General features: G+C 36.9%; 1 protein-coding gene across 7 annotated transcripts in view; it reads right to left on the bottom strand.

Moving 5' to 3' along the window:
* Positions 1 to 27,678, bottom strand: part of LOC140190616 (zinc finger MYM-type protein 4-like) — a 226,463-nt gene that overhangs the window by 70,085 nt on the left and 128,700 nt on the right. For 6 of the 7 annotated variants that reach the window (XM_072247324.1, XM_072247325.1, XM_072247326.1 and 3 more), the window contains 7 exons: positions 24,952 to 25,116; positions 24,063 to 24,141; positions 21,016 to 21,283; positions 16,193 to 16,355; positions 13,129 to 13,341; positions 5,306 to 5,456; positions 4,198 to 4,313 (listed from right to left, as the gene is read on the bottom strand). In XM_072247324.1, coding sequence (XP_072103425.1) covers positions 4,198 to 4,313; positions 5,306 to 5,456; positions 13,129 to 13,341; positions 16,193 to 16,355; positions 21,016 to 21,283; positions 24,063 to 24,141; positions 24,952 to 25,116 — 1,155 coding nt within the window. Of the gene's footprint in view, positions 1 to 4,197; positions 4,314 to 5,305; positions 5,457 to 13,128; positions 13,342 to 16,192; positions 16,356 to 21,015; positions 21,284 to 24,062; positions 24,142 to 24,951; positions 25,117 to 27,678 lie in introns of those variants that run through there. The other variant, XM_072247330.1, reaches the window with a different exon arrangement.

The raw sequence follows: 27,678 nt of genomic DNA, 5'->3' as shown, positions 1-27,678 counted from the left end.
CTAAGGCAACCCAAGTGGAATACGAAGTGCTGTTTTTCCAGCCAGCCTAAGGCCTCACTGTGACAGCGAAGGTAGCGGAGGACTGACAAGGTCAGTGTGGGAAGGGGATTTTAAATGACAGGCAACCAGAAGTTCAGGATTCCAAAGCATGAGTGCTCGACAAAACAGGTTGCCTAGTCTACACTTGGTCTCACTAACGTACAGATCACATCGTGAGCACTGAATGCAAAAGAACAGGGTGGAGGAGAAGCACGTGAATCTTCAAATGGAAGGGCTGTCTGGACCCCTGAATCATGGCCAGCGTTGCACTTCCTACAGTTGCAGGGAAAAATAATAGCGTATGGGAAGGAATGGTTGGGAAAGATGAGTGGACCAGGAAGTCATAGACGCCTGCAGAAGAGAGCAATCCCTGTGGAAACAGAAAGAGGTTTGGGGTAGGTGGGAGCTTTGCCATGGCCCAGGTAGCTCACAATTGAATATTCCAAGTATATTAAGTGTATAGTTCGACTTGAAACAAACCTCAGCAAAGGAAGGAATTATTTTAAGCATGTAAGCTTCTATTAAGTGCACAAGGTTGCAAAATTATATTGATAAAGATGTGGCCAATTTCACACTGAAGTATAAACAGAATTTAACAAAATGGGAAAAGTAAAATAAAACAGATTAACAAAAATGTACACAGAGCTTAACTCATTAAGCAGGCTAGGTTTTCATTGTAAAACTGAGGGGAAGTTATAAAGTTTAACCATTAAAGAACTGCCAGAAAGATTGCAAACCTTCTGCGTTACATCTAGTATTGCTTTCTGTCAAAATATTAACAGATGAAATGCCCCATTCTAAATTTTCTGATAGTCATTCCCCAAAACAATATGGGGGGGGGGGGGGGGTTAAATATTTGCAAAGACTGGCTTATATGAACTAATCAACAGAAAATAAATGGACCACTTTTTAATTCATGACCAGTAACTATAAGGATACCGGAACAGTCCACCTTGTTGCACATTTGCTGTTAATCCAAATATAGGTGGATTAATACACTGTGAGGACACAGTGAGCTTGCAAATACATAGGTTATGTGAGTGACCAAGTTGATAAAATGTGATTTCCTGTCGTTTTGGTCTCTGTATTCAAAGAAGCAGATGTCTGCATGGGAGGCAGTGCAGAAAACGTTCTCTAGTATGAGTCCTGGGATGATCAGGTTGAAGTGCGAAGAAAGACTGAACAGAATGGGCCCATGTATGTACAGGTATAGGCGAATAAGCAGTAATCTTACTGAAACACAAAAAGGCATTATATAATATATGCTAAGAGGATATTTAACATAGCAACTAATGTACACTGTTTCAGAATAAGGATTCCCCATTAAAGACAGAACAAGATCTTTGGGGGTTCTGAATTTTTGGAAAAGACAAAGAGGTGGAGACACTCAATGTTTTCAAGTCAGAGATCAATAGATATTTAAATTACAACCAGAGAGCCTCATTCAACAATTTCAAAACAGCTTCATCTCCTCCACCATCAGATTTCAGAGCCATCCATGAACAGCACATTATTCCTTGTTTTTGCACTATTTGTTTTGTAATTTATAGTAATTTATTGTCATCGTACTGTACTGCTGCCACAAACAAGAAACATATCATATAAAACAGAGATAATAAACCTTATTCTGGTTCTGAAAAAAAGTTTAGCAAGAGAATGGGGAGTGAGCCAAGACAGGATCTTATTGAATGGCAGAACAGGCATCAAGAATTGACAAGCCTACTCCCACTTGGCAAATAAGAGACCATGATGATCTATGATCGTAAAGCTCTCAACTGTTAACCCCTAATTGATACTGTTTGAATTATTCATTTGGTATAGGATTATATAGTATCTGCACTTCAACATGAATTCCAATTAATAAAGAATAAACTGTTAAATTCCCATCATGAAAGCCAAGACACATAAATCAGGAACACCAACATAATATAAAGCAGCATCAGTAATGAACACAGAAAGCTAACTGGATCACTATAACCCCTAATAAAAGGCATAATCTCCTCCAAGTTTGATCTACATGCAGCTCCTGTATCATTCTTCTTAACTGTCCTCTCAAAATAGCCCTGTAAAACATTTTGTTACATCAATCTTTAAAAGGAATGATGGTTCAAAAAACAGACCTGCTGTCATAGTTCCAAGGCAGCTGGGGATGGTCACTGACCAGCAGCAGCACCCAGCTGCCCCAAAGCACAAAGCATTCAGAGAGCTTCATAATCTGATTTTTTTAAAACAGGAAACTATATAATGGTCAGCGCATTATAGCAGTTCTGATTAAACTGCTACTTTCTCCCAAAAATGTTGCCTGACCTGAATATTTCTTCGATTGTGTTCAGCTCAAAATCAAATGTATGATTAAATAATAATGTAAATTAATGAAATATATTCAACCTAAAATTTAATACATTTATATTTTTCATGCAGCCCCATTTAATATGAAAGCAATCACCTAATTTGACTGGGTGTGTTGAATTTGCTAATTTGTCTAAACCAACTGACGTTGTCTGACCAATTAAAAATTAGTCAACTTATCAATTACAAGTTCTCCACTGTGTAAATTCCCTGAACAACAGTCAGGTTTGTGATTCAAAGTATATCTTCAGATATTTCACACTTCAGACGTTTAGCATAAGCAGGAGTTCAGCTACAAAAGAGGCAGAAGTGAAAATAAGACACACTCGAAGATGGTGAAAAGAAGCTCACTTTTCTCACTTGCAAATCCAGTCAGTTGTGATTGGTAACAACGTCTACTCCACAATTTCCATCAGCACAGGTGTCACAGAGGATCTCCCTGCTCTACTCGTTTACTCCTACAATTGTGTGACTAAGCACAGCTCTAATACCACATTTAAGTTTGCTGACAACACCACTGTCATAGGTCAAATCAATAAAGGAAGGAAATTGAAAATCTGGCTGGGCGGTCCCAGAAAAAACCTCTCATTCAATGACAGCAAGACCAATGAGATGATTATTGACTGCAGGAGGAAGAAACCGAAAATCCATGAGCCAGTGTTCACCAGGGGATCAGAGGTGGAGAGTGTCAGGAAATTTAAATCTCTTGGTGTTATCACTTCAGAGAACCTGTCCTGGGCCCAGAATACAAGTGCAATTATGAAGAAATCACAGCAGCACCTCTACGCCCTTATGAGTTTGCAAAGATTCAGCACGACATCTAAAAATTTAACAAACTTCTATAAATGTGTAATATTGGAGAGTAATATTGACTGGCTGCAGCACAGACTATTACAGAAACACCAATGGCCTTGGGTGGAAAATACTACAATATGTCGTGGATACGGTCCAGTCCGTCACAGGTAAAGCCCTCTCCACCATTGAGCACATCAACATGAAACGCTGTCACAGAAAAGCAACACCCATCATCAGGGACTCCCAGCACCGAGGTCATGCTCTCTTCTCACTGCTGCCATCAGGAAGGAGCCTCAGGACTCACAGCACCATGTTTAGGAACAGTCACTACCCTTCAATATTCAGGCTTTTGAACCAAAGGAATAACTTCACTCATCTTCACTTGCCCCATCACTGAAACATTCCCACAACCTATGGACTCACTTTCAAGGGCTCTTCATCTCATGTTCTCAATATTTATAGCTTATTTATTTATTTTTACTTATTTATTTTTGTACGTACAGAGCTTGTTGTCTTTTGCACACTGATTGAATGCCCAGGTCAGTCTGATCTTTCATCAATTCTATTATGATTATTATTTTATTACAAACTTACTGAGTATGCCCACAACAAAATTAATCTCAGGGCTGCAGATGGTGACATATTTGTACTTCGATAATAAATTTACTTTGAACACTATGAAGTCTCATGAACAACCAGATGAGTTTAGTGGCACTGAAATGTAATTCAATAGGTCAGTTTTCCAGACTTATCTACACCAGCAAAATTTGTAAATAGGATCATGGGCATGTGGTAAATATTTTCTTTTCACATTAATGAACCTTTTTGTATTCCCCCAATTTTCATGGCACAAGTCAAAAGCAACACTGACTGCTAATAATTGTGCGTATTATTCGAGTGTTAACAATTCTTACAAGATATGGTATTCAAGAGCTCAGATGAGGAAACCCAGGAACAGAGAAGGCCTGAAAAATGCTTTTCAGAATTTGAAACAAGTCTTTAATAAATTCTCACCTGAAAAGAAGCCACACAATTATAACTGCAGAAGTTCCGAATACTACCATCAGACATAGCAAGGTGGTATTGAGGTGTCACTGTCATTTTACAGTAGTTGCACTGGACACTGGTACCTAATTGATTAAAACACAAAATTATATTATATTCAATAGCACTAAATAATCAACGGCTAAATTAACATATCCACTAAAACCAAGGAAACAGAGTATCCATTAATGAACTAAACAGTTCCAGAGTACAAGCCAAAAAAGTTGTAATACTTTGTATTTCTAATGCAACATGTACTTCCAGATACACAATTGCAAGAAATTAATAAAAACATACTATAACAATTCTGTCAACATTTGATTACAGGTGCATGTACCCAAATCAACTTTAAAAAGTCATTAAATTTTTTAAATACAGTAAATATTTTGCTGCAAATGTATTGTAGTAAAAATTTTATACTGCCCGAAATTTAGTGAATCATTTTTTATATTCAACCATTCTAACTGAAACAGCAAAAAAAACATCAAAGCCCATGTTCTTTCAGACTATTATTAAACCCTTGAATTGCAAGTCGACTCATCAGCAAGGCATGATTGCCCTTTTATGATTGATGTTTATTCTACCTCCCCTCTCCCCCAAAGGCTATATGATATGTCTTCCCAATCTCAGGAGAGAGAATTCAATGGAATTGGCTCAGAAAACAAAACCTGCTTCACCGAAGGAGGCTCCCTTATGCAGGCAGATATACTGCTGTTGCATGGTTTAGCATAAAGCCAGAATCATGTAATGTATGTCAAGGCTTATCCCTTCAATTACAATCTACAGGTGCTGAAAATCCAAAGCAACACACACAAAATGCTGGAGGAACTCAGCAGGCAAAGCAGCAACTCTGGGAAAAAAAAAAGAGTACAGTTGTCGCTTCAGACAGTGATGTTTTCCGTACTCAGTTCCATGGATGCTGCCTGGCCTGAGTTCCTCCGCATTTTGCGTGTGTTGCTTATCACTTCAAAATTGGTTTTGAAGTCATACTCATAGATGTTTCTCAGAGGTGCTGAATGCACAAATAATTAAAATTCCTTAAAGCTTGTGTTAATAGTTAAAGAAATTATATCACTACCTTGTGTGGTTACCATTTGTACTCGATAGGCTGAAAGGCAGTTAACTGAGCAAAAATGTTCAGTTTTTCCAAAAGAGTTTATGTTTTCAACCATTTCAGTAGATGCCCTCAGAGATTTGCACCAAGTGCATGGAGTAATCTTTGAATATTTCTGTTGTGAGAATAAACAGTATTAAGTGTACAAAATTCCATTATTTTACTTTCTCAAGATAATAATAAAAGGGAAGTCACTCAGCCCATTTAATTAATTCAACACCAGCATCTTTATCATTGAGCACAGCACAGTCTGATGGATAAGTCTGGAAAGGTGATAGAGGAATTGGAGGAGCTACAGAGAAGAAATTAGTTCACTAATCTTCTATTTGTCCCTTTCTTTTCTACCAAAAAAAAATTCCTCACTGAAAGAGCAATAGTTGTGCATAGAACATATGAATAATGACAAATGAATCTGAAATTCAAAATTCAATCCATACATTTTTTTATTCATCTTCCTAAGCTTCATGACCCAAGTATCTCAGGTAAGTGGTCATTACTTTTGGTTAAGCTAAATTGCACAGTCAAGTCTAGTGATCCCTTTAGGTTGTACATTCAAGTCTAATCATACCCTTATCTGGTCTATGTACAAACACTTTAAGAGGTCAATTGGCAACAGTCAGAAACAAATACTTTAATGAATTCCCATCTCTCTAGTGCTATAATCAATCATAACTCAATCCAGGTTGCATTCATATCTGGGTTTGTATGGCTCAAAAGATTGCATTCAAATCCAAGGTTTGTGTGGCATGGTAGAACATTGAACAGTACAGCTCAAGAACAGGCTCTTCAGCCCACAATGTTGTGCTGAACCAAATATATTAGTAATCAAATGAGGACCACCCCTGTCTGCCAATGGAATAGCAGTATTTTTCTGCTGCTCTTAGTTTTCCTTCTTTCCCCCTAGTTTAAGCTTTGAATTTAAAATTTTTACTTGTTGATTCTTGAGGGTGATCAATATGTCTATGTCTACAAGAAGTGGGAAGAATTTACCTAAACCTAGTGATAAAGGTAATGGGAAAGGAAAGGTGCAAAAGGAAGGATCTGATGAAATGCCATCGTGGGCTGAAGATATCGTTCGGACACTGAATTCAATTAAGGATCAGACTGGATCAATTAAAGACCAACTGGAAAAGAATAGTAATGAAATGAAGTCATTTCTGAGAAAACTTAAAGACCTGGAAACTCAAGTTATTTCACACGAAGAGGAATTGAAGATAACTAAGCAAAAGTTGTCTGAAGCTACAACTCGTTTGGAAAGATATCAAAATAAGATTATAGACCTGGAAACTAGGTCTCGACGAAGGAATATAAGAATTGTTGGGCTGCAGGAAGGAGCTGAAGATGGAGATCTAACGGCTTACTTTGGTAAGCTTTTCCACACTTTATTTCCTACCATTCTATCAAAGCCGCCTGCTATAGAAAGGGCACATAGGGCGTTTATCTCGAAATCGAAGGACTCCAGTAAACCAAGATCTGTTCTGGTTTGCTTTCATCACTTTAAAATTAAAGATCAAATAATGCGACAGGCAAGAAAACAGAGAGTTTTTAGATTTATGGAATCTGAGCTCCGCTTCTACGAAGATTATCCAAGAGAGATAATGGAACAAAGATCAAAATTTGCCCTGGTAATGAAACAAGCATATGATAAAAATCTTTTCCCGTCTCTGAGGTACCCGACAAGAATTAAAATTTTCCCTGCTAATTCTCCTCCTCGTACTTTTTTTGATCCAAAAGCTGCACTGGATTTTGTTCAGCCATTACCTGCCGCTGTCACCGACGCCGCTGTTGAATGATCCATCTGAAAGGCTGTTTGGCTATTTGTATATTATTCGCATTTTGGCAAGAAGATTTCTGAAGGTCACTTGTATATTTCATCGAGAGACTAATTAAAGAACACAGAGCATTGTTCTTTATTGCATATTACTGGTTTTCCCTTGGAAAGATTTATGGTTTAAGTACCTCTGCTCAAATGATCTCTGGACACCTTATGACTGAGGGAAGAAGATAAGGCGATTTGTTCCTTTAATTTAATACTTGTTAGCTAATTGGTAGTTTTTTCCTACTAATAGGGCTTTTTATATATTTTTTTCTGTTTTATTATAACATTTTATAATTGAATTTAAAGCTTTTTTAAGAAATTAATATTAAACTTAAACATGGTGCTGGTTTTTCTCTCTAAGAGATAACATTATTTTGGTTCTTTCTTGTTTATTAGTCGATGGAATGTAAATACCTTTTTTTTGCCGAGACTTTATTGTCTTTTTCACAAGGTCACTCTACTTTTTTACTAACTGGGGGGAGGGAAAGAAAACACAGACAGAGCAGTCAGCAGCTTTGAATTCTATCATAGATCGCTTGCCTTTTTCGGGTTTCTGGGTGTGGGTGGGGTGGGTTTAGAGTTAGGAGTTTTTCCCATTGGGTGGTTCCGGAGCATGCGTGTTTTTTTATTTGGTTGTATTCTTCATCACCGCCACCTTTGATCATCCTGTATTGGTATGTGCTCTGTGCATGTATAAAGTAGAATGAAATTATAGTATGCTGTTCAAACTGATTAATATAATAAGTTGGAATGTACGTGGTTGGAATCACCCTATTAAACGAAAGAAGACTTTTAAAATTATTAATCGATTCCACCCTGATATAATTTTTGCTCAAGAGACACATATCAGGGCGGGAGATCAAAATAGATTTTTTAGATGGTGGAATGGTTTGCAATTCCACTCTACTTCTCAGAGTAAAACAAATGGCGTGTCTATTTTCATTAAACCTAACATATTTATTCAAGAGGATATTGAATCAGATTCTAATGGTAGATTTTTAATTGTTAAAGGAACAATCTGTAACAGAAAAGTTGTTTTGGTTAATTTGTATGGTCCTAACTTAGATGATCCTTCTTTTTTTAAAAAGGTATTTGCTTTACTGCCTGACTTAAATGAATATATGCTCATAATGGGTGGAGATTTTAATTGCTGTTTAAATCCTATGATTGATAAAAGCTCAACCAATCAGCGACTTCCAAATGGATTCGTGTCATTTATTAATTCCTTTTTGATTGATTTTGGGTTGATTGATTTGTGGAGGTATCTTCATCCCGGTAATAGACAATATTCTTTCTTCTCACACATTTATAAAAAATATTTGAGGATCAATTATAGTATAATCGATCCCCGCTTCTTGCCTAGTGCTAAAACTTGCAAATATGACGCTATTGCTATATCTGATCATGCGCCTCTGAGTTTGTCTTTGGAATTTGATGATGTCATTCTTGCCCGCCCACCTTGGCACATGTCTCAGACATTATTGCAAAACTCTGACTTTGTCATTTTCATTGAAACCCAGACAAAAGAATTTTTTCTTTTTAATGATATAGGGGGTATGTCTAAATTAGTTATATGGGATACATTTAAAGCATTTTTATGTGGTAAATTTATTTCTTATTCAGCTAAACTTAAAAAACAAAGTAAAGCAGAATTAGATAGAATTTCAAAACAAATTAAAGATTTAGATAATATTTATGCAATTTCCCCCAATACTGATTTATTTAAAGAAAGGGTGGAACTTCAATCACAATATAACCTGTTATTAACTGATCCCATTGAAAGTTATTTGCTTAAGTTAAAGAGCCAATTTTATATGTCTGGAGATAAAAATAATAAAATTGCTTGCATCTCAATTAAAAATGGCTGCAGCCAAAAGGCAAATCATGAAAATTCGTAGGAAAGATGGTACCTTAGCTCAGGAATATAACGAAATTAATAAGATTTTTCAAGATTTTTATGCTGAGCTATATAAATCTCAATGTCCGTTAGATTCCTCTAAAATGAATGTTTTTTTTTACGAAAGATTGTTTTTCCTAAAATCTCGGCTGAGGATCAAAAAATTCTCGATGCTCAAATTACTGAAGCCAAAATTCATAAAGCTATTTTTTCAATGCAATCTGGTAAGTCCCCAGGACTCGATGGCTATCCTGTAGAATTTTATAAAAAATCTGGAAAGCTGCTCTCTCCGTATATGTTCGAAATGTTTAAGGATTCTTTTGTAAAAGGTGACTCACCCTCTACTTTTTGTGAGGCCTCTATTTCTTTAATTCTTAAAAAAGAGAAAGATCCTACTGACTGTGCTTCATATAGACCTATTTCATCACTGAATGTTGACGCTAAGATTTTGTCAAAGATAATGGCTAATCGGTTGGAGAATATTTTGGGTAAAATTATTTGTAAAGATCAAACAGGCTTCATAAAGGGTCGCTATTCCTTTTCAAGTGTTCGGAGACTATTTAACATTACATATTCATCCTCTTCTAAAATTCCACAATGTGTTGTATCTTTGGATGCTGAAAAAGCGTTCGACCAAGTCGAATGGAAATATTTATTCAATGTTTTAGAGAAATTTGGCTTTGGTGTTAATTTTAATAATTGGATTAAAATGATATATAAAGCCCCTATTGCTACTGTTGCCACTAACAAACGTAGGTCTCCTTTTTTTCAGCTTTCACAGGGGACAAGGCAAGGCTGTCCATTAAGTCCTTTGTTGTTTAATTTAATATTAGAACCCCTTGCTATTGGTCTTCGTCAGGCTAAAAATATCCATGGAATCTTTGTGAATGAGACCATGCATAAGGTCTCTCTTTATGCTGATAACTTATTGGTTTATATATCTAACCCTGACAAGTCCATTCCTGCTTTGCTAAAATTATTTAATGAATTCAGAGGTTTTTCAGGATATAAAATAAATTTTAGTAGAAGTGAACTGTTTCCTTTAAATGATTCTGTCTCTATATGTGATAATACTCCTTTTAAAGTTTCAGACTCTTTTAGATATTTAGGTATTATAATTACTAAAAAATATAAGGATCTTTATGAAGCTAATTTTGTTCCCTTAGTAGACTCTATGAAGTATTTATTTAGTAGATGAAGTCCACTTACATTTTCACTTGTTGGTCGTATTCATATAGTTAAAATGATGATTTTATCGAAATTTTTATATTTATTTCAGAATATTCCTTTTTTTTGACTAGGAAGTTTTTTGATCGGATTGATTCTATTATTTTATCTTTTATTTGGAATAATAAAAGACCAAGGATTAGTAAATGTCATTTACAAAAATTGAAAAAGGATGGAGGTCTTGCTTTGCCTAATTTTAGAATCTATTATTGGGCTGTTAATCTGCGATATATGTCTTTTTGGTTATACTGGGTTGATAAGAGTGATCGGCCAATTTCGGTAGACCTGGAACTGAAAGTTGTAAAACAGTTTTATTTAACCTCATTATTGGGAGCTCCTTTACCTATGCAATTAGGTAAAGCTGTTAATTTAAACCTATATCCTGTGATTAAGTATTCTTTACAAATTTGGCTCCAGTTCTGCAATATTTTTAATCTTAAAAAATTTAAACTTTGTAGTTTAATTAACTGAAATTTCTTTTTTAAGCCTTCTTTGAGTGAACCAATTTTTTTACTTTGGAAAAATAAAGGTATTAATTCTTTTTTGGATTTATTTAAAGAAGATAGATTGATGTCCTTTGAACAATTAATTGATAAATATTCTCTTTCATACTCACACTTTCTGCAATACCTTCAAGTTAGATATTTTTTACAAAAATATTTAAGTAATTTCCCTTACATATTGGAGGCTGACTTGTTAGATACTATTATGAGTATAAGTCCTTTGATTAAGGGTTCTATTGGAAGAATCTATAATTTATTATTACAATGGGATAAGCGTCCCTTATCTAAGATTAAACAGGATTGGGAAAAGGAACTTAATGTGACTTCTATGACGGAGGACTGGATGCGGATATTGAAGTTGGTTAACTCTTCTTCAATTTGTGCTAGCCATTCATTGATTCAATTTAAAATTGTACATTGTTATCATTTGACAAAGGAGAGCCTTTCTAAAATCTTTCCTAATGTTGATAGTCATTGTGATAGATGTAAAACTGAGATAGCTACACTGACACATATGTTTTGGTCGTGTTCTATATTGGAACAGTTCTGGAAGTCGGTTTTCTCAACAATTTCTAAAGCACTTAAAATTAATTTACATCCTAATAAATTAACTGTGCTTTTTGGAATAGTTCCTCAAAGTATTCAGGGTATTTCTGTGTCCGACCAACATGATATTGCATTTGTTACACTGATAGCCAGGAGGGCCATTTTGTTGAAGTGGAAGGATACATCAGCCCCCACTTTGTCACAATGGTTCTCTCAAGTGATGCTATGTCTTAGATTGGAGAAAATTAGAAGTCGAACCTTTGAACCTTTATTTGATTCTGAGAACAGATGGGGCTCATTTGCTCGTTATTATCATTTGAGTTAATTGATATAATTTTTCCATTATCTAATTGTAAATTTTTTTAGTATATTTTCTTTCCTTGCTGGCGGTTTGATGTTTATTTTTAGAAGCTTTTTGTATGACGCATGGCTCCAGGGTTGTACACCTAATGGGTTCTCTTTTTTTTCCCTCACTTTTCTGCTCAGTAGGTTTTTTTTGTTATCACAAAAGTTTGTTTTCAATCTTTAAGATGATGGGTTTTTTTTTGAGGCATTGTAAGTGTTGTTACTTCGATGTACTCATGTTATTTTTCCTATATATACAATAAAAAGATTTGAAAAGAAAGAAAGTAATCAAATGGCTAACTAACTAATCCCCTCTACTACACAATGTCCACGTCCTTCCACTTCCTCCATTCATGGCCTATCTAAACATCTCTTGAAAGTCACTAATCTATCTACTTCTACCACCATTCCCAGGCAGCACATTCAAGGCACCCATCTCTCCCTGTGTAAAAAAACTTGCCGCTCACACCTCCTTTGAAATTACCCCCCTCACCTTAAATGCATGCCCCTCTAGTTTTAGAATTTCAACCCTGGGAAAAGGATACTGCCTTTCTAATCTATGCCTCTCATAATCTTATAAACCTTTTCATCAGATCTTCCCTCAGCCTCTACTGCTCCAGAGAAAACAACCTAAGATTCTTCAACGTCTCATTATAGCACATATCTAATCCAAGCAGCATCCTGGTAAACCTCTTCTGGACTCCCTCCAAAGGCTCAACATCTTTCCTATATTAGGGCAACCAAAACTATATGCACTACTCTAGATGCACCTTAACTAGAGATTTACGAAGCTGCAACAAAACTTCCTAACTTTTGAACTCAATGCCTCGACTAACAAAGACAAGCATGCTATATGTCTACTGATCACCCCTATCAACCTGTGTAGCCACTTTCTGGAAGCTATGAACCAAGCAGTAAGACTGATCAATACCTCCACCCACTAACTCCAGCACTACTTTAATATTTCCCCTCAGTCACCTTATGTACAGTCTAGCATCACTTTATAGACAAACCATCAATGTGTACAAGCTATCATTTATTTATATTACACACTATTTTTAATTAGTATTGCATTATCTTTTTGTGTGCTGCATTGGATTCGGAGCAATAATTATTCTTACATTTGTGTTTAGGAAATAACATTAAATCATCTTGAATCTTTGCTAATCTGAATTCCTTATTCAGCAAAATTATTGTGTATCAATAATTAGTATCTTATCAGATCCCACTAACGGCTTGAAATCTTCAATCAAATCACTCAATAATCTCCTATTTTCCAAGGAATACAAACCTACATCCTGTAATTTCTCCTCATAATTTAACCCTTGTAATCCAGGTATCATTCTGGTGAATCTACACAGCTTTTTGTCCAAGACTATCATTTTAGGGTCGGGAAGAGGATTGAAGTCAGACTTCGCTATAGCTCTGCTGGCTTAAGGAGGCCACAAACCTGTTTAAATGCAGACAAACAAGCAGAACCACAGAACTTCTTACACTGCCCTTCAGTCTGAAGCATGTGGCATTGTGTTGACCCACTGTAACAATAAGCTCCACAGTTATCACAACAATTCATCGTGAGATTGTTTGCCATACGAAACTTGGAGAAACATATATCACTACAAAGTTTATGTACAACGTTCTGGTAGTTCACTTCATGGCGGACCTGAAATAAAAAACAAATATTTATGATATACCTCTGATACAGTGATGAACAACAGTATTCCAATAAACCATATTCACCAACAAAACTACATGGATGTATATGTTTCTATCACCTCTGCTGCTAGCACATATCAGAAGATACACTTCCAGAGATATTTTTAAAATTTACTCTTGGGAAAATAACTCAGTACTGCTCTCATGCACCTCCTCACAACTGATTACAGAGTAGAAATGCCCACCAAAAATTGTCCTCTTGCTGCCCTATAATTAGCCAATGCTTGAGGCTGCTAAAATAAACAATGTATATAAAATGTACGTATTTCTGAGATTATTCTTCTCAAAATCTCTCACCAACCTGTTATGACAACTGTACTCTGCAAGATACTTAAGGTTCAGATTCAACTCTATAAATGTCTAACACCCTGGCAAAGGTTTCACTGCTAATGTAATGGTCTTTCCGTAGGAGCACTGCTAATGTAATGGTTTTTCTGTAGCAGCAGTGTTTGTGTTATGGCTAGAGATAACAGGAGCTTTGGAATGTGCGCCGTCCAATAAACGGAATTCTTTTTTCTTGTTGTGTGCCTGAGACCGAGGTGATCTGGCTTTTTTGTTCGGCGGAAGGTGGGGAGAGAAAATGCCAGAAAGGAGAAGTTGTAGACACCAGAAAGGAGTGGACTTGGAGTGGGGCAGGGAATCAACAAAGCCCTGGGAAATCAATGGAGGACCAGCGGAAGGGAAACCGTAAGCTCCAACTTGTGCACATTAAACTGTTTCATTAAAATGGGCCCTTTTCTTATTGTTTTACTTTACTAACCCTTCAGTCAAATTAAGAATTATAAAGCTAAATCGTTTAATTGCACATGGTGTACTGTCTGTTATCTCAGGGTACTGATTGTAACAGGGTAACACATCACGCAGCATCCACACAAACAGAAGGTTCTGCACCTCAATCTCACACGTTTGATGGAGCCAGCGATTGACTTCCCTAGACTTATGCAGCCAACATAACCTGAGGGTTACAAATGGATCTACCGGACAACATACATGGTAACATTATGTATGATATATGAGAAGCGTCTGAGCAGTATCAGTGGAGGGAGATGGACAGTTGGTATTTCTGATAAGTACCCGTCATCTGGACTGAAAGTAAAGGGGACATAGGTACTATAAAGAGAAATAGAGCAAAAGCCTGTATGTGATATGTTGATCTGAATGAGGAGGCAATTGATTGGATGATACAAGTCGGGTAGGGGATAGGAGGGTGGTGATAGCAACAGTTGCTGGGTGCTGAAATTGGAGAATTCCATGTTCGAGTAATCTGCTCCCCATGCCTTTTTCTCTCCTTCTCATACAGGGATAAACTCCTACTTTCCAGCTCCAGCCCCATCAACCACATTTTTTCTTTCTCTTCCACACACACTGTCTACACATCACCCACACACTCCCCTGACTGCGTCCCCTATCTCCTCCCCAGACTTCCCATTGGCCCTTTCTCCTTCTCTTATTTGGTTCCACTCCTCATCTTCCTTTCTTATCTGGTTCCATAACCTACAGCCCTTGCTGTCTTTATTGATCACCTCCCAGCCTGTGCTACTGTATCTCCAGCCTTCCTCTCTCACCTGACTCCATCTGCCAATCAACCCCTCTTCATCTGGATCTACCTATCATTAATAAGCTCTTGCCCCAACATCCTCCTCACCTCTTTATACTGGTTATTTCACCTCTATACTTTCAATCCAGATGAAAGGCCTGCACCTGAAATGTTAACTGTCCATTTCTTTCCACAGGTGCTACCTAACTCATTGAGTTTCTCCAGTTAATTAGAACCATTCTCACTGCACACCAATGGCTCTGCTGGAGAGAGAGTGAAAAGTACAAAGTTCCTTGGTGCGTACATAACAGACAATCTAACATAGATCCACAGCACTTCCTCAACGATTCAAGAAGGCACAGCAGCACCTACACTTTGAGGAGATTGAGACGTACAAGGCTCTCCGCCCCATTCTAACAACTTCCTACAGCAGAACCATCGAGTGTGTCCTGTCTGGCTGCATCATTATGTAGCACGGAGACTGCAAAGCATCAAACTGCTAGACCCTACAGAGCATAGTAGAAACCACCAAGAGGATCACCAGGGTCCCCCTTCCCCCTACTTGTGACATTTACCAGGAGTGTAGACAAGAGTCCAAGGCATTGTTGAGGATCCCATCACCATCCCATAATCTCTTTGGTCTGCTACCATCAGGGAGGAGGTACAGAGCATCAGGACTAGGATCACTAGACTGTGTAAAAGCTTCTTTCCTCAGGCTGAGATTAATAAATACCCTGCCACCGCTAATGTCTCATCGCTAGGTCAGTGTGTTGTTTACCGTATACTGTACTGTGTACCTGTGCTGCATGCATTTTGAATTATATTTTCTTAGCTTATTCATGGTGACATGTTAGTTATGTACTGTGTGATGTGTTATATGTTTTGTGAATGCACTGTGGTCCAAAGGAACATTGGGAATACAATATATTTGAACTTGAACTTGAAATAAAGTGCATTGGAAACTCTGGTAAGAACAATTCTATTGTGTGCCATTCTGTTACTTCTTGCAATACCATTTTGCTTTTTGAAGACATCTTCACAGATAATAGATTCTATTTGCTATTCTCTCAATTACTAAATTGATCTTTATTTCTACAACAGAAGATTTTCTTTGTTATTCAAAGATTGCAAGGAACTGGAACACAATTGCAATGAAAATGCCACTTTTAAATTCCTCATGAATAAAATTCATAAAGTTGCCCACTAAACAGAAGGGGGTTATGATAAAAAAGAACCAGGCACAAATAGATGTTTAACTTACAACAGACAATTTCTGACAAATGCTGCACTTGGTGGTGATATTACTAGTCGCTGAGGCAGGCTTCCTCTTCATCTCAATTAAGCACTTATGGTTACAGAATTCCTTGTATGGACCCCTACCGTCAATTTGACCCATTACTAGGTCCTTTGGGTTTGTGATTTCTCTGGGGGGACAAAAAGTGACATTTTTAAAAGAAATATTAACAACACCATATTTAAAAAGCATATTAACTCAGTCCAAATATGCTGTTTTATAAAACAATTAAAATAAAACAATATGTGTGGTGTTCTTTTCCAAAATTCTAGCCTTAAAACTACTATTAGATTATATTGTCTCAGGATTGTTTGCCAAAAATATGATAGTGGAAAACTTATTAAAGTTTGAAACAAAGTACAAATGTTATCAGTCTATATAGATAACAATCCACAGATAAGTGTACAAATCAAATCTGGTTTTCTATTCGAGAGAAATACTTCCCTTTCTCCCATCTCAGGGAGTCACTTCTATTTGTTACTTTTTCATATTTCTCTATTTCCCCCCCAGTTGTTCCTTTCTTTAAATGGGTGGATTGACATTATGTTTGCTGTCACAGTGAAGTAACCGATTTCATTTACTGGTGGGTTTAAAGAAGTTCCTCACAATGGAAGCACAACAGTTGGAATGTGAAAACCTGGGCTGAATTCTAAGGCATATGATTTCAACTCAAAATCTATTCCAGGTGCAGGATAAGATAACTAACTATCAAAAACTGATCCTTCATCTTACCTATATGGAACACTTTGACTATGTGAACCTCTATGGAATTAGAATTTTATTCAAGGATTTATTTGTGACAAAACTCCCCAATGATCTTAAAAAAAAATCCACATGAAGACTAGCATCTTACGACAAGAATTTTATTCCTTTATGATGTTGTCAGTTCAATGTATTCCCCAGAACCCAACAAATAAGATGTTACTAAACAGGCTTTAAAAACTATCATATTAAGGACAACCATAACAAAATTAAGAAAAGCATCTTGTATTCATTTCTGAAAATCGAACGAGCAAAATAGACACAGATTGAGGCAGACACATTTTAAGTAGTAGCTGAAATATTGCAACATTTCAGACTTACTTTAAAATATTTTAACACTTGAAACATTTGAAAACAAGAAACTGTCATACACATAAAGGAAGGCCCTAGGCCAGATACACCACCAAGTGCTAAATATGATTTGGTATGTCATTAAAAACTCATTGACCTCAAGCAATGAATAACTACTTTTCAAGGGATTACTTAACAAATTCTGGAATGATCAATACAGTTAATTTTTAATTAGTCTATTGTCACTGGACTACTGGCAAGAAATCTGGAACTTCAACATTAAGTTATATGCATTAAAAACTCAAAATTGCTGTCAATTAAAAACTAGTCAGACCCTGTAGATCACCAGACCACATTGAAGCAACAATAAATTAACCTTGGTTAGAATACAGCACAGATTTAAATTATGAGCATTAATTATACACACCGGCCTTACATTCTTTTCCAGTTTAACAGACTAATATTCGCAAAGAAGCTTATAGGTATTTCAAAAGCAAATAATTAAAAAATCTTTCATGGGGATTGAGCTACCAAAAGTCAGCAGAGTCATCATGAGTGAAATGGTGACACTTTGCGTCAGACAGTTTATGATTTTGTAATGCTCTGGTTAAGATTTCTACTGCAATGCTATGAGGTATTTAATTTTAGTAATTTTCTGTAGAAGTACGTGTCCTGCTGGTAGAATGCTCAACTTAGGAATGTTATGTCAGCCAGTCAGGATGGTGGGATCAGGAGAAGGTTCTAGAGGGAGCTAGATGGAGAGTAGTAGGGTCTGTGGTCTTTTGGTGGGAGATGCGGAGAAGATTGGGAAATATGCCAGAGGATTCAAACCGACAGGAAGATTCGAGAAGAAGGATTCCAAGATGGGAAGCGCTACCAGTGATTAGTGATGAGAATCCAGCGCCTTGAATAATGGTCGAATCCAGCTTTTGGAAGAGATGAGCTCCAATAGTCATGTGTACATTTAGACTGATCTCACTGTAATGGGCCCTTTTTTTCCCCCTTTCTCTTAATAACTGTTTGATAAAACTGAAATTGGTAAATATACGTCCTTTATGATTTTATGCTGGTGTATGATTTGTCATTTCTTGGCAATTGGTAATTCTGTATGGGCTGTATTTACACAGTATTTGCTCAAATCGAGGTTCTGTTAATCAGAACATCCCGACTTCCCAGTTTGGTTGAACTTGAAATCATAGCAACCCAAGATGCTTGTTGTTATAAAAGTGGCCTTCTCATTGCTGAGTCACATAGTTGTGAGCAGAGTTAGCTACCCCGCCAAGTTTGCATACAAGCCCAGTGAGAGGGTTACAATTTTTTAAGAAAACAGGATATCGTCTTAAAATCTGATTTAAGAGAGTTCATTAAGTCTGATATCAGGAACTACCTTTTCAACATAATAGCTCATGGAAATTTAGATTATTTCCCTAAAGGGATAGAGATGTTGAGTCAACTTTAATCTTAGTAACAGTAAGACAAATTACAGCAGCTGCTGTTCATCAGTGACTACACTGGTCAATTGCAGTGGCATTAGATTTTCCCAAGCAAAGCAAAACTTTGCCCTAGCTCTGTGAATTTAAATGATTTTTCTCCTTTTAGGCAAGTGTCTGTCATCTCCAGGGTGACAAATGGATAAAACAGCTTTGAAATGGCTACTGCAAGTAAATGTCTAACTGACTGGATAAGATAAATTTGAAACCATTTAACATGCAACATGATGCACATTAATAGGAGCATCAGAATTGTGAAGGGCTTCTTTGGGAGTGTTTGCATGAAGTACATCTTTATAACCAGACAGATAAAAAGGTGAACAACTGCTGGACTGGAGTAAGTAAGTGTACAAAATTAATTTAAACAGCATTCGGATACCCTCATGAAAAGGCACAACCTGCCCATGAATACAAAGGGGAGGTCAGATGATTTGGAGATCCTTTCTCGCATAGTTTGGTAATGGCCAAAACTGAGATCCCACCTCTATTTCTATAAAGGGAACTTCCACTTTACAACATAGATATAAGTGGAAAATCCTGCTGATTTCAGACACATTGTTATGCTATTGCATCTATTCAGATTGGACTTCAAATAAATTTAAAGTTGTTGGTATTTCCTTGCATGACAAAGGAGAAAAATATAAAACAGGCCTTTTCTGTGGTTAAGAAAAAGATATTCAATTAACTCTGGCTTAAGGATCTCAGAATATCTGAAATATGTCAAAAGTCAATAGTTACTTTTGATATATAGTCACCAGTACAGAGCAGGAAGAAGTGCCTGCTGATTTTCACGTGACAAAGAGATAAATGATCAGATATTGTGTCAATGACACTGCCTCTGGGATAGGTTTTGGGCATGAAAGGGAATGCTCATGTTCGTCTTCAAAATAGTCCCATGAATTCATTTACCTGAACAGGAAGAAGAGATTTGAGATCTTATCCAAAGCATCTTACGTTTAATATACTGGATTTTTGGATAAGGTTTTATGTTCAAAGTCTCTAACTGGGACTTAATTTAATGATCTAATAATGAAGCAAGTGTACTTATAAATAAGTGAAGGATAAGCAGTTAATTATTCTGATTAGCTAAATGCTTTGATTTTACAACTACAAAAATGAGCAAAATTCAAACTTAAACCTGCAATGATCAATCCAAAAAAATCAAAGATGGGCTGACAGTCAGATACTCATTTCAAGAGCAAAATCTTTATCCTTTATTATTCCTTACTGAACCAAAAAAAGCTTGGTAATTAATCTATCTGCTGAAATACTTTAAGTGTACTCTTCGGATTCAAGAGCACACAAGCCATCATTCTATAAATTCTAACTTGCGGGAAAAATTTTAAATCACATGGCACTGTGATTCTATGATATGTTCATAATCATTTTCCTGTTCTGTGAACACTCAGGCAGCGAGTCAAAAAAAGTCAACTTTTTGTACAGACTCTGGCTGATATACTGCCATTAACCAAATAAAATTAGTTTGAGGTTTTGACACACTTCATCTCATTATTGCTGCTAATTGATGAGTTAGTCAATGAGCTTATATAAAAGAAGATAGCTCTCTACCAAGCTGCTCAGCAAAAATATACAATTCTTTTATTTGATCTACCACAAATGACAATTGGCAGGCGAAAGTAATCCAGAAATGTGGAAAGCCTAAATGAAGAACAAACATACACCAACACATGGATGTCCCAGTATATTTTGAGAATCTGCTATAAACAATTTTAGATTAAAAAATAATGAACCATCATTTCATCCTTGTTCATCAACAAACTTTGCTTGGAAAATTCAAAATTAAGAAATTACCCATCAGGTACACAAACTATGTTTTGGAACTCATTAGACAAAAGTAATCTAATTTGTGCAAGTCCAATTTTCTCAATCAACTGACCTGGCATGACAAATTATCCTTATATGATATTTTTAAAAAGTTAATTAAAATACTTGAAGGTTTGTGTTTTGTTGTGAGACTGTATCTACTTACATGTTAGTGAACTAAAATGCCGGAGGTTTTGAAATTGTTTGACGATATCAGGGGACACAAAGCCATATTTGCACTGCACAACCATCTTTCACTGATTGGGAATTTCTATGCTCACTATTACTGTTTTCTATTGATCAAACTGAGAAATATATAACTTCTCATCTGCCTAGCCTTGCTTTCCTTACATATTCAAACTGAAAAGAAAGAGGTTCTATATTCTCCACAGCATAGATTGTTAAATTAAAGGAAGGTCATACTTGCTGCAGAGATAGCAGTATTTTTTTGCAGGAGGGAGAGGTCTTGAAATTGACGCTGAGAATCCAGTAAGGCAGAGAGTAGAACAGAAGAGCTGGGTTGAACCTTTCCTCTGATAGGCAGTCTGTCCTTTTTGTAGAATTTTCTTACAACCCGAACAAGTGACACGTACACTCATAGCAGGACTTGAAGTTGGCTGCACACTGCCACTTACAGGCGACTTAGCCGTGAGGGGAGAACTTGATGAATTTTGTTGCGCCATTTGGGATACTGCAATACAGTAAGAGAAAGTCTCAAAAAAAATTCAAACATGCTAGAACAAGCATAAAATTCCAATATGCAGTTGCCTGGTTCAAGCTGCTTTCCTTTTTGCTGAACACACAAATATTTTTACAGTCTTCCCGTTTGCGAAATTACAAGTGCAGCCCCCATTGATGCTTTCCAGACTGTGATAGCCATCCTTTTGACTGCAGGTACGTCGTATGGTTGGAGCATCTGCACTCATCACACATCTACCAAAGAAACTGCGCCTTTTGCAGCAAGTGGGGAACATGTTGTCACTGGCTCAGCAGCTACAAATATTAATCATAAATTAACTGCAACAGGTAACCTGTTCTAAGAGGTACATTTGTTGCCTGAACCACCATACAATTGGTTTTATTTAGTATACCATAAGACCACATCTGAATTTGAGATCCTCATTCCAAATAGCTATTTCTTTAACTCCATTCACTTCTTCCATTCTGCAGATGTCTGTCCCTCCGTGGAATATTCTTTATTTCAAGCCCTTTTCCTCGCCTCTTTTTCCTGCATTGATTGTGCCAATGCTGCTTCCTTCTGTCATGCAAAATTTGAAAGTTTCATCACCTGTAGTACCCGTTAATCACCGACTCTTCCTCTAACTTCTCTACTTCAATTTCGGACGATTATGATCAGTATGCACTCAGCTACCTAGATTACATTTCCACCTTCCTTCCTGCATTGATGCCATTCTATGCTCCCAGACTCTCCATTCCATTACATTTACTCTGACAATGCAACCTCCCTCCAGGGGATCTAGCATGCCTTGATCGTTCCTCAACCGTGATTCGCCCTCCACATTGGTAAATGACATCAATTGTTTTCATTCCTGTTTCTGCATAGATCTCTTGCAGCCCACTCTTTCCAGTAGTGCTGGTAAATCCTGTCTGTCATTTGGCAGTGCATTTACCATCTTATGCTGGAAAACAGTGAAATACAAACAGCTGGGATGTAACCAGAGTCAGGAAGTTTAGGAGGGGTCAGGAATATGGGTGAGTTCACAGGCAGAGCTAGCATCAGGCACACTAAATTTTTCTGCTTGTTTTGACTCAATGAAACATACCGGTTATCAATTCAACCTCAAGTTAATTTACCAGTGGACACTGTGATATCAGCATTTTGTTAACTATAAGTCCACGTCCCTATCCATTGTCAATGACAAGAACTTACTATTGTGCTTCCTGGGAGATGGTGGAAGTTATTTGGGTGGGGGAGGGGGGTCACAATCATAAAAGAGGGTATTCTTCAGAAATGAGATGTTAATCATCCTGAGCACAGCAAATCATTGGAATTCTCTACTCAAAAAGACTCTAAAGGCTCAGGAGCTGAGTATATTCAAGATCAAAGTTAAGAGATGTTGAAGGAATCATGGAATGCAAGGTTAGTACATGGAAGAGGCACTGATCAGCTATGATCCTATTGAACAACAGAGCCAGCACAATCAGTCAAAAAGCTTACTTCCAACTATTTCAGAATAGTGTTAATACTTCCTTTTTCTTACCTTGAACAGGGCAGCTGCATCTAATTATACAGGAGTGTTTCATTTTGCCTTGACTCAGGAGATTGCTCTCTACAGACATGGTAGTCCCACTCCAACCCATATCAAAACGGTAGACTTAAATAGTTTTCATTTAGAGGCAGGTATTGACAGAAAACATCACACAAACTGTGCATCTCTTACTAATAATGATTATACATTTGGAATCTTAGTCATGTTTTAGAAAAATGATAGGGGCAAAACTGAGCATGAATGAGAAAGTTTGCATAAACAATAATATGAAAGTGGAAAGGAAGTTAGATCTCAGCACATATTATTCAATGGCTGAAGATGGGTCTCAAACCTCTACTGATTAGACAGAAATACCATAGAAACAGCAGAAAGATCCACTAATGTAAAAGTAACTAGCTTTCCCACAAAATTTGATTTTCAGCAGCTTATATTTGTATTGTTTTACTAATGAATTTTGCTCTTGACTCTAGCTTTAACTCTGCCTATCAGTGTAATGTACAACACTTCTGTGGCTTATATTTCTCTGGAAATGACCATAAAGAATACTGAAAACTGAAATTTGAATTGTGTGACTGATCTGATGTTTAAGTCCCAGGAAAAAAACCATGTCATGTAAACCAGCATTGAAGTGCTTAAGTACAGTGGATAGCAACACTCACTGGTGGTGGCACAACAGCAGGGTCAATAGTGCAGTTGCTACATAAAACTTCAGCGATCCGGGTTCAATCCTGACCACAGGTGCTGTGTAGAGAATGCACTTTTTTGTAGTGACCTTATCTTCCATGGGCTCTGGTTTCCTCTCACATCCCAAAAAGACTGGTAGGCTAGTCTTGGCTGTTATAAATTGCTCCTGGTGTACAAGTGAATGGTGGAATCAGGAGGTGGGGGGTGGGAGTGCATTTGACTATAGTGTGGAAGAAACTGGATTCCCATAGAATTAGTTAAATGAGTGCTATGTGGTTGATGTGGATTCCATTGGCAAGGCGTTAGTTTCCATGTCCAATGACACTACTTTCTTCATTTCCTACAACCTAGCTTACAAGGCTCATGTTCTATGAATGATATTTAAATACATAAACAATGATGTATTTGGACTGCTTGCCTTTGTCAGAAGTAGGTGCAGACTACATTAATTGTGTCCTTTATAACCATAAGATTTAAAGGAAAATGTGTTAATGCTGTTCTGTCCTGTAAAAATCCATTAATCTCTAATTCAGGAACAAGGTACAATGTGCCTACCAAGATTTCTGCCACTCACTGAGAACACAGCACTGATTTGGAGATCAGTCTCCTGAGGCTTGGAATGCTGGCCATATACCTGAGGTAGAAAGCATAAAATTATTTTTGCCTTCATACAGAAAACCACAATATATTCTCAGACTACTCTTTTTTGGAGGTTGGACATTTTAAATCAATGACTGCAACATGAGCAGCTCAAAACTACTAGAAATTTAATTAGGAGAAATGGGTTTGACTGGTAATATTCTTGCTCTGAATCAAACTAAGACTTGATCACATAACTGGAAATATACTGTATTTATATTACATTAAAGGGATCACATTCCCCCAGATTCAAAAGCATATTATTCAGAAAAGTTACCTTTTCTAAGTCTTATCAGTTTCATGATCCAGATTATGGGAGGGAATGAAAAAAACAGCCAGAATTTCAAACCATGTATTATAACCAAGCACAAGGTAACTCCTACATTACTATAACATTCCCCACAACATTAGCTATGAGATTGCACATGATGAATGGTAGGTTAGATACTGCTGTGAAAAAAGTGGTGTAGCAATAACTTATGGTCCTCCAGTATCACCAATATGAAAGTTGCTTTCTTTGTGGCTAAATTGGAATCGAAATTTCTCTGTCCACTTTTTCATGACCTATTAAAATATTATCTGTCCATTTTTCATATTTCATTAATATCTAGCATTCTGTGAACTAATCTAATTCAGCAAGACACTTCTATGCCTAAAAGCATAGCTGAAGTAGATTAATTTACAGAGCACTAGATTTCGTAGATGGCATTTAGTATTCTCAAACTAAACAAGCATCAACAGGCACGCAACAATATATTAATTTACACTCATACTTTGCAAGATAAAAACAAATCTATATTTTTACCTGTAATGAATCAGGCTCGTCCTTAATTCTTACACTTGTTTGTGATACCAACGCCTTCTCGTATCCTTCATCCAAAGGTTCATCTTTTATTTTCATACCCGACATAAAATCCACCCTTGTGTTTTTTGAGGATTCGCTATGTCGATGCAAATTTGAGGAAATTTCCTAAAATAATTGGCGAAATCTTTAATAAATGTGTGAAGTTTGCTTATTTCATTTTAAACTTTAACACCAGATACTTTGACAATAGCTACTAAATTCACGGGGGGGGGGGGAATGAATTAAAATGCTCTGATAGTAATTTCAATTCAACATACTATGGCCAATTATCTTACTTTTTAATGGAGGCCAAGTGTCACTTAGACATGTATTTATTATCCATCATTAAGTTGTCAAAGGATGATGGTAAGTTCCCTTCTTGAACTCCTGCAGCAGACTGGGTTCGTCCACTAACTCCATTATTATTTCCCAGTAGTCAGCTTATGTACAGCCTAATGTCACTTTATGAACGTACAATGTATATAAGCTATCTTGCGTATTTAAATAGATTGTGTATAGTTTTGTATTATTATTTGCTCTTTATCTTTTGTGTTTTGGTGCTGCATCAGATTCATATAACAATTATTTTATTCTCTTTACACTTGTGTACAGTATGTGACATTAAACAATATTAAATCTTGAAAACAATGATTATTCCCATTCCTGATGAAGCATTTGAATCTGGTCAGACCGAGGAGACTACATCCACACATTCCTGCAAGCATGTCCCAGAACTGTGATGCTTCACCAACACCCACAATTTAACCAGCGGAGTTACTTCCCCTTAATTCCAATCGACTTCAATTTTACTGATTCTGTATACAGCATTCTGTCGAATACTTCTGCTGACAACAAACTCGAGTGTTTTAGTTTATGCCTGAACCAAACCAGAGGTTTGCAGTTAATTGGACCTGGCAGGACTCAAATTAAATATCAGTGAGCACGACATAGGTAAGCAAATACTGCTTGATGAATGCAGTGAACAGCTCCCTTCATTTCGCCAGTGACTGAAAGTAGACTATATGGCTATATTAGGTTGCCGTTTGACCAGCCCATGGAACAGAGCTTTCAACTGAGCCTTATGTCCACAAACATCTGAGGGAGATTGAATGAGCTGAAATTATTTTTTTCAGAGTATTAACCAAATGCTTTATTAGCACCAGGAGGCCTGTCCAGTTTCATTCTTACAACTTTGTCATAGCAGATTATAACAACCAAGTGTTTTACTCAGCCTTTGCAGGTAATAGTTAAGATGGAGGCAACCAAATTGCTGAAGGTGTCAGTCAGGGCAAAATGGATGACCAAATATAAAGGAAGTAACTGAAATACTGTGGTACTGTGGTTCAAAAAGACATTTCAGCCAACCGGCCAATGTTTGCATTTCAAAAACTCCTACCAGGTAAATCAGTAAAATACGACAAAAATCTTATGTCAAGATTGTAAATAATATACCTAAAACTATACAATATGTTATAAGGTAGATGATCTTGTAGTGCAGTTAAGAGATTGGCAGGTATGATGTTGTAGGTATCAGTGAGTCAAGGTTAAAAGATTATAGTTGGGAACTTAACATTATGGGATACACCTTTTAACAAAACGACAGGCAAGTAGGCAGAGGGGTATGGTGGCTTTGTTGGTAAAATTGAAAATAAATCCTTAGAAAAAGGTTCAGAAGATGTAGAATCCTTTTGGGAAGAGTTAAGAAACTGCAAGGATAACAACACCCTGACAGTCCCTCACACCCACCCCCCTTCCGAGCAGCAGCCAGGAAGTGGGGCATAAATTTTAACAGGAAATAGAAAAGGGATGTAATAAGGGCAATGTAGCAAGTCATAGGGAATTTAAATCCGCATACAGATTCAGAAAATCAAGTTGATGCTGGATCCCAAGAGAGTGAATTTGTAGAACGCCTACAAAATGGCTTTTCAGAGCAGCTTCTGGTTGAGCCCACTAGGGCAAAGGCAATTTTGGATAGGGTGTTATGTCATGAACCCGACTTGATTAGGGAGCTTAGGGTAAAGGAACCCTCAAGAGGCAGTGATCATAATATCACAGACTTCACCCTGCAGTTTGAGAGAGAAAATAAAATCGTATGTATCAGTATTACAGTGGAGTAAAGAGAATTACAGAAGCATGGGAGCTCAGCTGGCCAAAATTGACTGGAAGAGAACACTCACAGGGATGACAGCAGAACAGCAATGGTTGGAGTTTCTGGAGGCAATCCGAAAGTACAGGATAGATAATGCCCAAAGATTAAATAGTATTCTAAAAGGGAAAATGAGGCAACCGTGGCTGACAACAGAAGTCAAAGACAGCATAAAAGGAAAAGAGAGAGTGTATAATGTAGCAAAAATAGTGGAAAGGTAGAAGATTGGGAAGCTTTTAAAAACCAAAGAAGGCAAGTAAAAATGCCAGAAGGGAAGAAAAGATGAAATATAAAGGTAAGCTAGCCAGAGATATCAAAGAGGATACCAAATACTTTTTTCACAGATAGCAAGAGAAAAGAGTGGATATCGGACTGCTGAAAAATGCCAATGGGGAGGCAGTATTGGGGGGGCAAAATGGCAGACAAACTTAACGACTATTTTGCATCAGTTAGGCTGACATCAGTGGCTGGGAAGATGTTGGAGAGCATGATATCTTGCTTGTCTAATCTATTGGAATTCATTGAATAAATATAAGCAGAAT

The sequence above is a fragment of the Mobula birostris genome, chromosome 30 (genome assembly GCF_030028105.1).
Source record: "Mobula birostris isolate sMobBir1 chromosome 30, sMobBir1.hap1, whole genome shotgun sequence".
NCBI lineage: Eukaryota > Metazoa > Chordata > Chondrichthyes > Myliobatiformes > Myliobatidae > Mobula > Mobula birostris.
This window is presented reverse-complemented; position numbering and strand designations above follow the sequence as displayed.